Source organism: Polyodon spathula, chromosome 23 (assembly GCF_017654505.1).
Source record: "Polyodon spathula isolate WHYD16114869_AA chromosome 23, ASM1765450v1, whole genome shotgun sequence".
NCBI classification, from domain to species: Eukaryota; Metazoa; Chordata; class Actinopteri; order Acipenseriformes; family Polyodontidae; genus Polyodon; species Polyodon spathula.
In genome coordinates, this window is record NC_054556.1 from 4,978,344 (window position 1) to 4,990,890 (window position 12,547).

The 12,547-nt window shown below is 37.3% G+C and overlaps 1 protein-coding gene across 2 annotated transcripts in view; it reads right to left on the minus strand.

Moving 5' to 3' along the window:
• Positions 1-480: 480 nt before the first annotated feature.
• LOC121297866 (isoleucine--tRNA ligase, cytoplasmic-like) overlaps positions 481-12,547 on the minus strand; it is a 38,870-nt gene continuing 26,803 nt past the window's right edge. For both annotated transcript variants that reach the window (XM_041224426.1, XM_041224425.1), the window contains exons 26-34: positions 11,080-11,254; positions 10,080-10,192; positions 8,912-9,007; positions 7,117-7,293; positions 6,496-6,616; positions 6,036-6,161; positions 3,189-3,332; positions 2,308-2,460; positions 481-1,208 (exon numbers count right to left, since the gene is read on the minus strand). In XM_041224426.1, the coding sequence (XP_041080360.1) occupies positions 1,126-1,208; positions 2,308-2,460; positions 3,189-3,332; positions 6,036-6,161; positions 6,496-6,616; positions 7,117-7,293; positions 8,912-9,007; positions 10,080-10,192; positions 11,080-11,254 (1,188 nt within the window). In that variant the 3' untranslated portion in view covers positions 481-1,125. The remainder of the gene's footprint in view (positions 1,209-2,307; positions 2,461-3,188; positions 3,333-6,035; positions 6,162-6,495; positions 6,617-7,116; positions 7,294-8,911; positions 9,008-10,079; positions 10,193-11,079; positions 11,255-12,547) is intronic.

The following is a 12,547-nucleotide window of genomic DNA, read 5'->3' on the forward strand; positions in this document are numbered from 1 at the left end:
CACGCTGTCCCCCAAAGCATGTTCCGTCAGCCATCCAATTCTTTACACACTGCAGGCTCACCATGCAGCCACCACAGAGCTACATCATCGGAGGACAATGCAGCTCTGGGCAGCTTACAGGCCCCCCCTCCCCAATCGCCACTTGGGATCCCCATGGTTCTCTTATTCCATCTCTAGATTAAATCTTGTTGTAATGACCAAGAAGTGATCATGTTGCAAGGATTGAGTATATATCTCCACAACAGACTAGTCTTAAAGATTACTGAGTAATTAAGAATGAACCTTTTAGTCCTGTATCACGGTAAGGGTTACAATATCCACACTGCTCCTCGGTCTAGAGGAATTACACTCTGCTGCCAAGGAATAAAGTCATCCTTGAAAGACTGAGTGGCCCCTGATAGTCCACAAAGATTAAGCTGCAACTCCACAGATCACTCTCTAAATGGAATTATCCAAGAAAAAAAAAAAAAAAAAAAGAAATATCAGGAAGTACTTTATTGTTCAGCAATACAGCGTATTTGAAAGCCTTTGTATTGTGCATCTCCTTGAAAACCCATCTCCTCTCATTACATTACCCAAGCATGTCCATAAAATGTCTGATACAGCATTTCATAATACGAAGTACTGCTTACCGCTTAAATCAAAGGACAGTTCACCCAATTAAAACAGACAGAAATACAGCCAAAATCATTCAGATGTTTCATGTCAATTATAGCCCAGACACACCCTTAGAGGTAAATTGCAAGTGCTTTACAGTAGCATTCCATGATCTATTTAATTCAATGGCACTCACACTTTCTTAGGGTACCCATTGCATTGACTGCTATAGCTCAAAGGACTGGACATAATCTTAACAGCAATTCATTCTGCAAATAGCATAATGTCTGACACAAAGTTTCAACACTTTAAAGGAAGTGATATGAAAAGTTAACTTTAAATATTTACTATATGACTGAATACAAATACAAAACCAGAAGGACCAAATAAAAACCACTGTACCTAATCAGAGTTATAGTCTGATAATAATAAAATGTGCCCCGGAAGAAATCTGATTGTTGGGTTACCAAATTTAAAATCAGCCATTCCACTGTTTGAAGAAGCCAGCAGTATTTGTTTTGTAAAGCCTTATGCTTCAGCTGTGGTTGGTAAAACTTGGATATACACCATCTTCGTGTTGAGCATCTTCAGCGAGTAGTCCTGCGTGACTTCTGAAAAATACATGCAAATTCAGTTACTGTCTTTTTACAAAAAAAAAAACACAACACATAGTATAAAATATTGTATATACAGAACATACATATATATATCAAATAATTGTACTAGTTTATTTTAGTATTTCTATATATGTTAAGATCTAGTGATTTATAGTGCTGGGTGAATCACAGCAGATCATGAAATGTGTAATATTGTGACCATCTGAACTGCTTAATATGGCCACCTTTCATCTCAAGGAGGACTCTGATCAAAAACATTAAAAACCTAAAGAATGCAACATTTTCAAAAGGACGGAAACATCGCAGTCTCCCTGTCCATACACGTTATAGTAATAGCTTTGTTACTGTCACAAACGGCATCAGTGCATCGTTTTTAGTTTTATCACATACAGAACACAGGACGTGGAATGTGTTCACACAACCCCCAGGGTTTTAAACAATCAAGCTGGAATATGGTGCAGCACAACAACATTTGTGAAAAAAACAAACAAAAAAAAACGCATCCACGGTAGCAAAGGCTAAAAACATTAATACAAATAAAAACTGCTACCCTTGAGGAACTAACCCTGAAATTAATGAAGAACTTATGTGGCTGTGCATATCTAACATTTCTGCAACACGGCTCTGATTCACTGCTTCAGAAGAAGCCAGGCTGTGGGTGCCCGAGGGATGTGGCCTACTTCGTGTGAGTAAACCAAACTTAACTTTCAATGTTGGTAACAGAACAAACTACAAATACCGTGTTTGTTTTTAATCTGATTCAGTACGGTATAAGTGAACAGAAAGAAATTAGATCTGTTCTGTTCATACACACTGCAAGGCCTCAAAGTGGTGGGTCAAAAGACACAGCCCTACCCAGGAGTCATAGTCTGTCTATATGCAAGTTTAAAAACCTTAACTGTGTATGATGGAGGGTACTGTACTGCAAACATGCTACAAGCTAGCTGTTGGGAAGGAAAAGTGGCACGCAGAAATTGTAATTAAGTCAGACATTTGTTTAGAGGACCATTTCAGATGTAGAAACCTGTACAAAATAGTTAAAAACATACTAAAAAAAGGTCTATCCTTGGCAACAGAGCCCCAAAAAGCTTACCTTCCGTGAGAGCCTCATCAAGATAGAGTTTCAGCCTTCTGCTTCTGATACCGAACACCTTTGCTGCTTCATGCAGGAGCCCTTTGTATGTCAGCTCATTCTGGCCTACTGGGTTTTCCAACAGGAGAGTTCCCAGAATTCCACTTTGGCATTCTAGATGATAGATAGAAGTGTCTCAACACAACCCAGAGCTACGTCTAAATAATTCAGCACTGTAGTCTTCCAGAAATATCTGGGTCAGCAATTTCTTGCAACAATAACTTCTGTTTGTGTACCAGTCAGAAGAATAGATCAAGACGTTTGTGACCCCTTCTAAGCAATTTTCCAAAAATACCAAAGACCACTCTGTCTTTTAAAGTGAGATCAGCGGTCTAAAACGCCAGTATCTGGTGGTTTTAATGTGCCCTTTTGTCTTTATTTTCAATGTTTTAACAAAGGCATCCTGCAGGAAAGCTGCTGCCTTTTCTTTACTTGGTAGCTACAAACAAAGTGATACATCTGTTGACTGATCATCACCATGTTAACTATTTTTTGGTTTTTTTTTTTTTATTTATTTTTTATAATTTTGGCACACTTATTGTACCTTGCTATTCCAGAACAGAGTGAAAAAATGTCTGGACAATATATGAATTTGAAGAAACAAAAAAAACTGTTGAGACAATTTGTATTCATTTACGCTATGAAAAAACACTGAAAGAATGTGACATTTTGAAGTGATATATGAATGTTTATGACATGGTAATGATATCAGTGTGAATTATCTAATTCACAATGACAAGATAAGGTGGTGCGAATACTGGTGGGCAAAATATTATTTCAAACAAATACGTCTGCGCTACTTATGTAATAAATTTCTCAATCTGGAAAAAAAACTTACTAACCTTGTGGCTTTGTGTTCAGCAGCTGCAAGTTAATATATTGACAAAGCAGTGCATTAGTGCTGGAGGGATCGGCTGGAGCTGCTCCGGACGTCACATGCAGAGTCTTTCCATTCAAAGCCAGGAGATCAGTCTTGCTGCCCAGTTCTGAAATCAGAATTAGCCAAAGTCAGAAGATTCCTCAGGATGGGCGCTTTTTTAAATGCAGTATAATAAAAGACTAAGACTCAAAAATCAAACATGGTTACAAAGGCTAGTGTCTGCTGCACTAATACTAAAGACCACAACATAGTACATGTGACATATGATTACTTAAGACACTGCATTGCTATCAACATGTGCAATACAAAGCGTTATTCTCAATTGTCTCAGTGCTGTGCACACTCATGTAAAATGCAGAATCACAATGTAATGCAGCTTGTTGTGTTTACTACACCAGAAGAAAAAACGTCTCATAATAAACAAGTCTGGTTTCTAGGGTCAACAATTTCCTTCTACCCTCATTAGATGAACATCAAAGAATGACACTAACGTAGCCCCAAGTGAGTATTTAGGGAACTGTTTGAACCCAGTCTTCAATTCTCATTAGTGCTGGGACATGACGAAACAATGAAACGATCAAGGATCTTTTGTCCATTAATTAAAAGTGGGCACTGGTCTGGATTTGTTTGGAAACAACGTCTACTGAACATTAAAAAAAAAAAAAAAAAAAAAAGACCAAGTACAGCAATGCACACGGGCATTCACACTTCCACTTCATCACAAGCAATACACTACACTACACTACACTTCAATACTGACAAACCAAGAGCAGCTTCTGAAAAGTAAAATCGGTCTCAATTATTGTTTGCCGTGTTGTGTGGTTTCTTTTCAATCCCAGAATGCCACACACATGCAGTGATTGTCAGGGACTACAAGGAAGATGGAATTACAGGACTTTATTATCCCCCCACTGAGCTTGCATGCAGGTCCCTTGGGTGATACGGGAGAGGCAAGTCACTGTAGATACATCTGCAAGTATGTCACATTCTCAAATTATGCATTCTGCTGCTTGTGAATTGCTAAGGACCATTGTTAGCACAAATAATTGACAATCTTTCTGTAGGTCACATCAGTCTGTCACATATTACTAATTAGTCCTTTAGCAGACACTTTTATCCAGAGCGACTTAGAGACAAGGGGGTGAACTATGCATCAACAACTGTTGCTGCAGAGTCACTAACATTTTAATATTATTGTCAATCTTGCACTTTTATATGTGCATACACTGTAGGTCCTGGTGACCTACTTTTTCATCTTACGGTTTAATTTATAGTTATAGCACAGGAAGAGAATGTCACTGAAATACTTGTTTCACTGGCATGTCCTTTTAAAAAGACCTTCCTAAGATCTGACTCGAAAAAGTGCGATGTACAGAAAAACTGCAAACCAAGAAAGTGCCAAATTAATATGTGGACTCAGAATTCCTTGATCTCTCTTGCTCTCTGAAATCTGTGTTCTAAAGCGTCAAAAAGATGCAGTGCACCTTCCAGGGCAGAAATGACAAATATCAAAAGCACTCTTAGCTGGAAAACATGCAAAATATACACAGCAACCTCCAAAAAGTATTGGAAGGGATGAATAGGGATGTGCAGGTATTGTCCAATTTACCCCACTTACTAAAAAAAAAAAAAACAACTCATGAAAATACATTTGTCAACAAATTTGTGCAAAACATTGTTGTGATCGAGCAGTGTTTCTGCAAGGGTGATTGGCAAGAACAACAACACACTGAATGCAAGGGAAAAAGTTTTTGGTGGGCTATACGCGCCATAGACTGCATGATTTGTTGATCCCTCGATGTCCTTAATCTTCCTGTGCTTTCGGCCGTCTGCAGCTGAGGGATTATCGTAGAGGACACTTATGACTTTGTACCTTCATGGTCTAAAATATTAATATTGTAACAGACTGCATCACTACACTCAAATTTAAGACTCAGGCCATTTCTGATTTAACAAGTGTCTTAAATTAGAAGGAATGACTGATAAACTGAAATCTCACTATTTTAACAACTAGCGACAATGTACCGGCAGATTCTGAAACTTAACTAGTCAAAGAGTATTTTAACCAAGTTTCTTCATAAATGTACAAGCAGTTCTTTATATTCAAGTAAAACTGTGAGTGTGTTGTGTGTAAAGACAGATCTTCTAAGAGCCCTCAATTCTAGTAGCTGGAGCTAGCAGAATGTCCTATCAAAGTATGTGTGGTATGCTTTAACACAGAACAAGTCTACATGGAGTATCTATCCACTAATTTGATCAAAGCAATTCAGTTCATGGAAAAAAAAAGTATTAAGTATAAAGTATTTTTAGAATACATCTCAAACCTACTTAATTTTAGAAATGACTTGCTAAAAATAGTTTAGAATGAGGTTTCAAAACTAATTTACAACAGAGCTAGCTTTTCCCCAGATGTACAGCTGGATGTACAGATGCAATTAAGCGGTTAAGTGACATGCCTATGGTAACACAGAGAATCTGCAAAACTGAAGAGCTTCCAAACTCCCTGCTCAAGTCATCGGGTCAAGCCATGTTGCCAAGTAGCTAAAAATGAGGACTCCATTCCAGTGAAATTGAGGCATTAACTCAAAAATGGAAAAGGTCACTCAAATATAAAGAAGCAGGGAAGGTATTACCATTTGAAAATCAACCCTAAGAAGATTCCTGGTATTTCTGTACAAAATTTGAGGCAAGAAGCACAATCACACTCACCTCCCACTGCATGGTAACAGCTATGCAACAACTGTGGAACTTTGTCTAAAAATAGATATTAATTGTCTTTCACCGATCCGCTCAGTTGAAGTGCACATACCCGTTTTCCCATTATATATAGACAGTTTCGTATTCTCAAAGTCAAAGATGCTGGAACAGACTCCAAGTAGTCCGTGGAAATCCAGTGTATTATCCCCCTTGGGATTCTCCAGCAGAATAACACCAGCTTCAATAAAAAGGAAACAAGAATTTAGAATATAGAATTAAAAATGTTTAGTAAGTGGTTGAGCATTTTCTGATAATTTAATTTAAAAAAGCAGCTGCTTAGCACTACGGCATGTATACAGCGATGGACCAGAAACCAAAAAGTATAAATCACAGAGTGTTTCTGCCATGTTCCTAAAGGACGACATACCAGCAGTGTTATCTTGGTCATGCTCATGCAGTTGTAGGACAATGTCCTTCCCTTGCATGGCAAAACTCTGAAAATAATGCAACAAAATCACCGGGGAACTGTCAGGCTATTGGGTGTAGAACCAGCATTAGGGGGTGTTGCTTACCTTGTTCTTTGTTGTCAAGTGTTATTTTTACATTGACATAGGCACATGCAGGGCCAGAGAGTGGAGCTCTTACTTCTGAAGCACCCTTTACAATAGTGAGGTCCAAATCAGATTCCTTCAGCTGGAAAACCATTTTAAAAAAAAAGGGGGAAGGTTATTTCATGTGTTCCCTCTGAAGTACTGTTTACCAACACTACAAAATGCTTTTAATTCTTAAAATACTGGTCATTTACAATTACACACAGAAGATAATAAGATTTTATTTTGTTCTTTGTAACAAGAAAGGTTCTCATGAACCTAACACTGCCTCGAAATATCACTTCTAAAAAAAGGTGGTGAGACAAAGGTTTCTGAATGAGACTGAACATAATATTGATTTTTATTTTCAATCTCTGTTCCTGTAGATGTTACTAATTGGTTCCTAGATCTCTTTAAAATAACAATCTTAATGATGTTAATCCTTCCATTCAGATTTAGACAAAAACATTGGCGTTGATTATATTTATTTAAAACTGCAGTGGTAACAAGCTATGCTTTTTTGTATTTATGACCTGTATACATGTTTTACCTACGGTACTTGCTGTCAGAACACTGGACACAATCATTTTTCACTGTCATTACCTTTGTTTTCTCTTGAATGATCACACTTGCACTTGCAGGCACTGGGTAGTTTTTCAATGGGGCCTTGGTAGTTGCCAGTATGAAGTCAGTATGAGCCTGGATAACTTTCTCCAAGTATTCACCTGCTGGTTTTGAGCTGTAATAAACTGTGATTTCATCCGAAGGAACTAGATGACCCTTTTAAAAAAAAAAAAAGATTGAAAAAGAAAAAAAAGATTAAATCTCTCTAGCACAATATATCCACAAGGTGAAATACACGGCCATCCCGCTGGCTATTTGAATGACCATGAACCTCATTTTAAATTCAGATATGTTTTACTGCATATGCTCACAGCTGCACGCCTACAAAATATCACATTATTCTTTCCTGCTTCAGCCACCCAGACTTGTCAGCTCTTCTACTGAGTTCAAAACAGCCCTAACCTTGACGCATCACAACATATTGATCTTTTCTAAATCCTCTCAGACACTAATCGTGCTGTGCCTTGAGAGTAAAATCAGCCTTAAACGAAGGAAGCAGTATGCTGCATACTAGGCAATTTACTTCAATAACTGTTTCTCAAGAGAAATGTCCTCACTTGCTAAAGAAAGCATACATGCCTCAGCTGCGACCTACTTTAAGGCATCTAAATATTACTCTTCTTGCCCCTCCCCGTGTTCTCACTGCAAGTGGAGACCGCGTCACGTTTTCACTAAATATTAAATTGCTTTATAGAAACCTTCTCTGCTTTTCAATAAGCAGTGGTAAAAAGTGGACAAAGACAGGACACACCAGATTCATTCTATGCTTGGAACTCAGATCAGCAGCTAAAACAAAAATAAACCTGGCAATGAGTAATCTTGAGCCAATATAAATCTGGCAATGCTGTCATTCTTTTTATGAAGCTAGATGGATAAACAAGATTAGGGAATGCCTGTAAAATACTAGGGAAAAACAGATCCTACATTCGGGCTTTTCAACAGAAAGCTGGCTTAAGCCCAAGAACCAAATAATTCAACTTTATTTTTATATATATATATATATATATATATATATATATATATATATATATATATATATATATATATATATATATATATATATATATATATAATATATATATATATTAATAATCAATTGCACATTGTGTGCCTTCTCTCCAGTGGAGTTGCTGCTGCTGGTAAACCTTTTGGGTCTTGACCATTACCTGGAAGCAGCCTTCTCTTACAGGCAACTTACGTTTACTTCCCACTAGAGGGTAAAACATAGCAGGAAGAAAGGTTTTCCACAACAAGGGCTCCCTGTACAATGAGCATCAGTTAACTGCAGTGGACTCATTTCTTGAACTTCAACAAGTCATAACAGTAGATTGAAAAAAGCTGTCAGCTCTACGTGTTTTGCATTGCGATATACCACTGGACCAGATTCTTTTTTCGCATGCTTTGCCTGATTGTCATAAGAAATGTGCAGCTACCCTTGTAAAGGAGATGTGTTCAAAATTGTGAAAACTCAATATTCTATAGAGGGATCATGTGGGTTATATTGTGTACACACACAAAGGGTTAAAAAGTAACAATGCTCACCAGCTGGTTAAGGTAAGCTACTAAGGCAGAGATTAAAACTCTAGTTCATTAAAAAAAGATAATCTAACAATCTTAAAGCGGAACACTACAAAGTTTGAAACTTTCATTTGTATTAGATAAACCCAATTAATTATTCTCTCATACAAAAAAGTAGAGCAATCTGAAAATGTACAATAAAAAAAATAAATAATTAAAAGCACAGGAGAAGAAATGATCCCAAAACAACATTGACCTTCTTACGAAGTTTCTGGATACGGTTAATAACCTCCCTGGCCACTCCTTCATCCACCATGGATTGATCTGGGGTGACGTCCAGCAGAACCAAAACCTAAGAAAAACAAATATAAATCCATCAAAATCTTCTTACAGCATACTAAAGAAATCAGATTATCAAATAACCGGAGAATGGCCTTTTCCTTCTTATTTCAGAAGCTGCAGAGACCCAGATTAGTGCACAGAATGTTGTCAAAAATAGTAGAGAGAGTTTTAAGTAGGTCATAAGTAAAGTAGAACTTATGCATATACAATTGTATTTCATTAGTTTAAAGCTACTTTAGTTGAATCTGTGCAAACCGCTTCAGGCACCGTGCCAATTTAAGTACAAACGTCTTTAGCTAGGTCCATAGAGGAATAAATTGCTCAGGAACTAGTTAAGTTTACCTAATAGTTACTGGCCTGCTTTGAAGGAATTTGAAAGCAGACATTCATGTTCCCACTGGAAAAACTGTACCTAACTAGCTGGTTAATCATTTTTTTTTCAAATGACATTCTGAAAGAAAATAAAAATACATCAACTAAAAGAAAAGAGAAAACAACTTGCATTACAGTTCCCATGTCTGCCCTTTTCCAATAAACTGAAATTTCCTTTCACAGTTACCCCTGCTGAGCTACAAACCTTTCTGTGGCCAGTATCTGTCAATACATTCTTCTGATCAAATGCCAGTCACAAAGTTGGCAGCACAAAATCTACAATTACTCTCGCTCCAGTGAGATGAACCATCTCGCCAGTTTGACGCAAGAATCACAAATCTAATTCTCAGGCAAGTGGTTTAGATCCGACTGACCTAGCCGCCTTCACATACATTTCCTCCACCTATTTATAACATGCGATAGCAATAAAACCTTTTTTTTGGAAACCAGTACTATGACTGCAGTGCTACATAAGTTATATATATAGGATGTCTGTGTGCGTTTCAGTGGAGAGAACTACAAAGCAATGCCAGGAGGTTCTGACTGCTGAATAACAGTAAGAGAGACACCCTTCACCAATATACTAAAAGTGTTACAAAACGGCCCACAAAGTTGACAAGAAACGAATGTGTTGTCCGCATCACAGATTATAATGTGCATCTATATCTATATATACACACACACACATACATATCCATCCATTCCCCTACCTGTGCGTCGGAGTGAGCCTCGTACTGGGAGGCAGCTCCAGAGCCTTGGTCAAAGGTGTACATGAGTCGCAGATCCTCCTCATGGAGCTCTTGCCCATCCACCACAATGGCACCTGAAACAAGTAACTGCTATTAGCAATGCTGGGAAGACTAGAAGTAATGCAGTCATTACAACTAGCAAAAAAAAAAACCTGAATCAAAGCCAGTTTAACAGAAAAGTTAGTCAACTGTAAATCCTCCATCAAACAACTGCTCTTTTCTAACTACAGAATACTGATGGAGGAACGTGTGATCTGTAGGACAAGTTATTATTATTATTATTATTATTATTATTATTATTATTATTATTATTATTATTATTATTCTAACATCACTAGCATGGTGGTTAAGGAAGTCTTGATTATAGAGCAATTTTATTTTACTGGTTTAGGAAATAGTTTCAGACAGAATTCTTCTACCGAGAGACCTACAAGGGCTCATTCACTTCAAAAGATTCTAACTGGGTTTCCAACATCCATCACAGCTTGCTTTTTAACAGCAGAAAAAAATGCATTCTTGTCAACAAAGTTCTCTCAGAACAGGTGCATATTTGATGGTGGTGGTGGTGGACGACAGGGTTAAACTACTATGGTAGTTTGTTGAATGGTAATACATTTTGGTTTTGTTATTAAATACCAGTTTCTGAAATTCTTCAAAGTTGACCCACGAGCCTTTTTTCCCCCCAAAGGCATAGCTGTTCTTCAAACAAATGAAATGTACATTCTACGGTATCGCATTCTATCTTCATAAATCTTATTTCTAAACGTGTATCAGGTAGAAAAGAGCAAATAAAATGTACTTAAAAAATTAATCAAAATGAAACACCTAAAAAAGGGATATGGTTTTCCACAAACAGGCTCTAACACAAGTACACACCCTGTATAAAACCCAGTATTCCCCAGATCACCTCCTTTCCTCAAACTGGGTTTGAGGGGGTTGCTTAAATCCACACAACACACACCTGTCTTTTGGAAAGACTCCAGCTGCTCACTCTTCAGTTCCTTAATGGCTGCAGTGACAGATTTGAAAGCTCCTTTTAGGCGTTTGCCAAGGACCATGTGATCTGGCTCTGCTCTCAAGCGGATGCCGTATTTGTCTTTGTCAGCCGAGAGGGTCAGCTGACGAACATTCAGCTCCTGGAGAACAAAGTGAAAAATTGCATCAAGAAATGGTTTCCCCCATAAATGAATATATTCTAAAATCAGGCACATTGACACACTGGCAAGTGACTGAGTCATCTTATCTGTATCAAAGACAGTACCAAGAGTGAGTAGCACTGACTAGGTCTAGCTATATTAACATTGATAAAAGTGCAGTTCCCACAGTGTCAATACATCACAGCCACTTATATGAACACGGCCCTAAACACACCTTTCCTGTCCAACAATAATATCGTGCTTTTGCGTTTCACAACTAAAACTGTTTTTGCAGAAACTTGGCAGTGACTGGCCAGTGAAATGCCATAAGCAGTTGCTGCTGTCACTTCATATTCTGAAGAACACCAATCCCTCACAAGAAATATTTTTATGTTGATGGTTTTCATGCTTATGGTTTGTAAAGTCAAACTTACACCAGAAAACCAAAGAATCTCCCATCGTTTACAATAACCAACAGTTTCACTGTATGTGAACCTAGACTCAATCGTCTATTAAATAAAATCCAGAAATTCCAATACTGATATGCAGTATGAAATTTCATTTCAATTGATTTCAGTTATTAAAAAATTAAATAAATCATGACAACGATTTTACAGACAACAAAAAGCTTTTAGTCTTGGCACAGCGCTAGAGTGTTCCATTGAAATGGGACCAACATAAAAACAAAATTAAATAACAATGCCATTATTCATCAACATGAAATTCAGATTTATTACGCTACAAATTAATTTTCTGTCATTTACCATCAGCAATGTAAGTGCTTGGTCAACTTTATGAGAATATTTGTGGGACACGGCTGCTTCAGGATGAATGAATTCAGTTTATTTATATACCTAATGCACTTATTTCTATGCACTTTACATATTCGGAAGGAAAAAAAAAAAACACCTCGACTGATATAGCAATTTAATGACTAGATTTAATGCCCATGGGTTTACTTGGGTCCATCAGTAAGGTTTTGATATCAGATAATCATTTTAAAAGTGTTTGCTTTATCAACTTTTTGCTACTTATTAAAAAGACAGTATGCATCAATTCATACTATTTTATTAAGTCTCACTGACCAGGGAAAAAACTTCCATTCCACAAATATTAACAATTCCTGTGGGTCACCTACACTAGTCGATGTCATGAAGAATACAATATAGAAATAACGCATACCAAAGATGTGTACTCTGAGATTTATAATAGGCGTTATAAATCATTCTTAATGACTCTGGAGGGGTGATAGAGGATTTAGGGATTAAAAACAGCAACTAAACACCCCTCAAT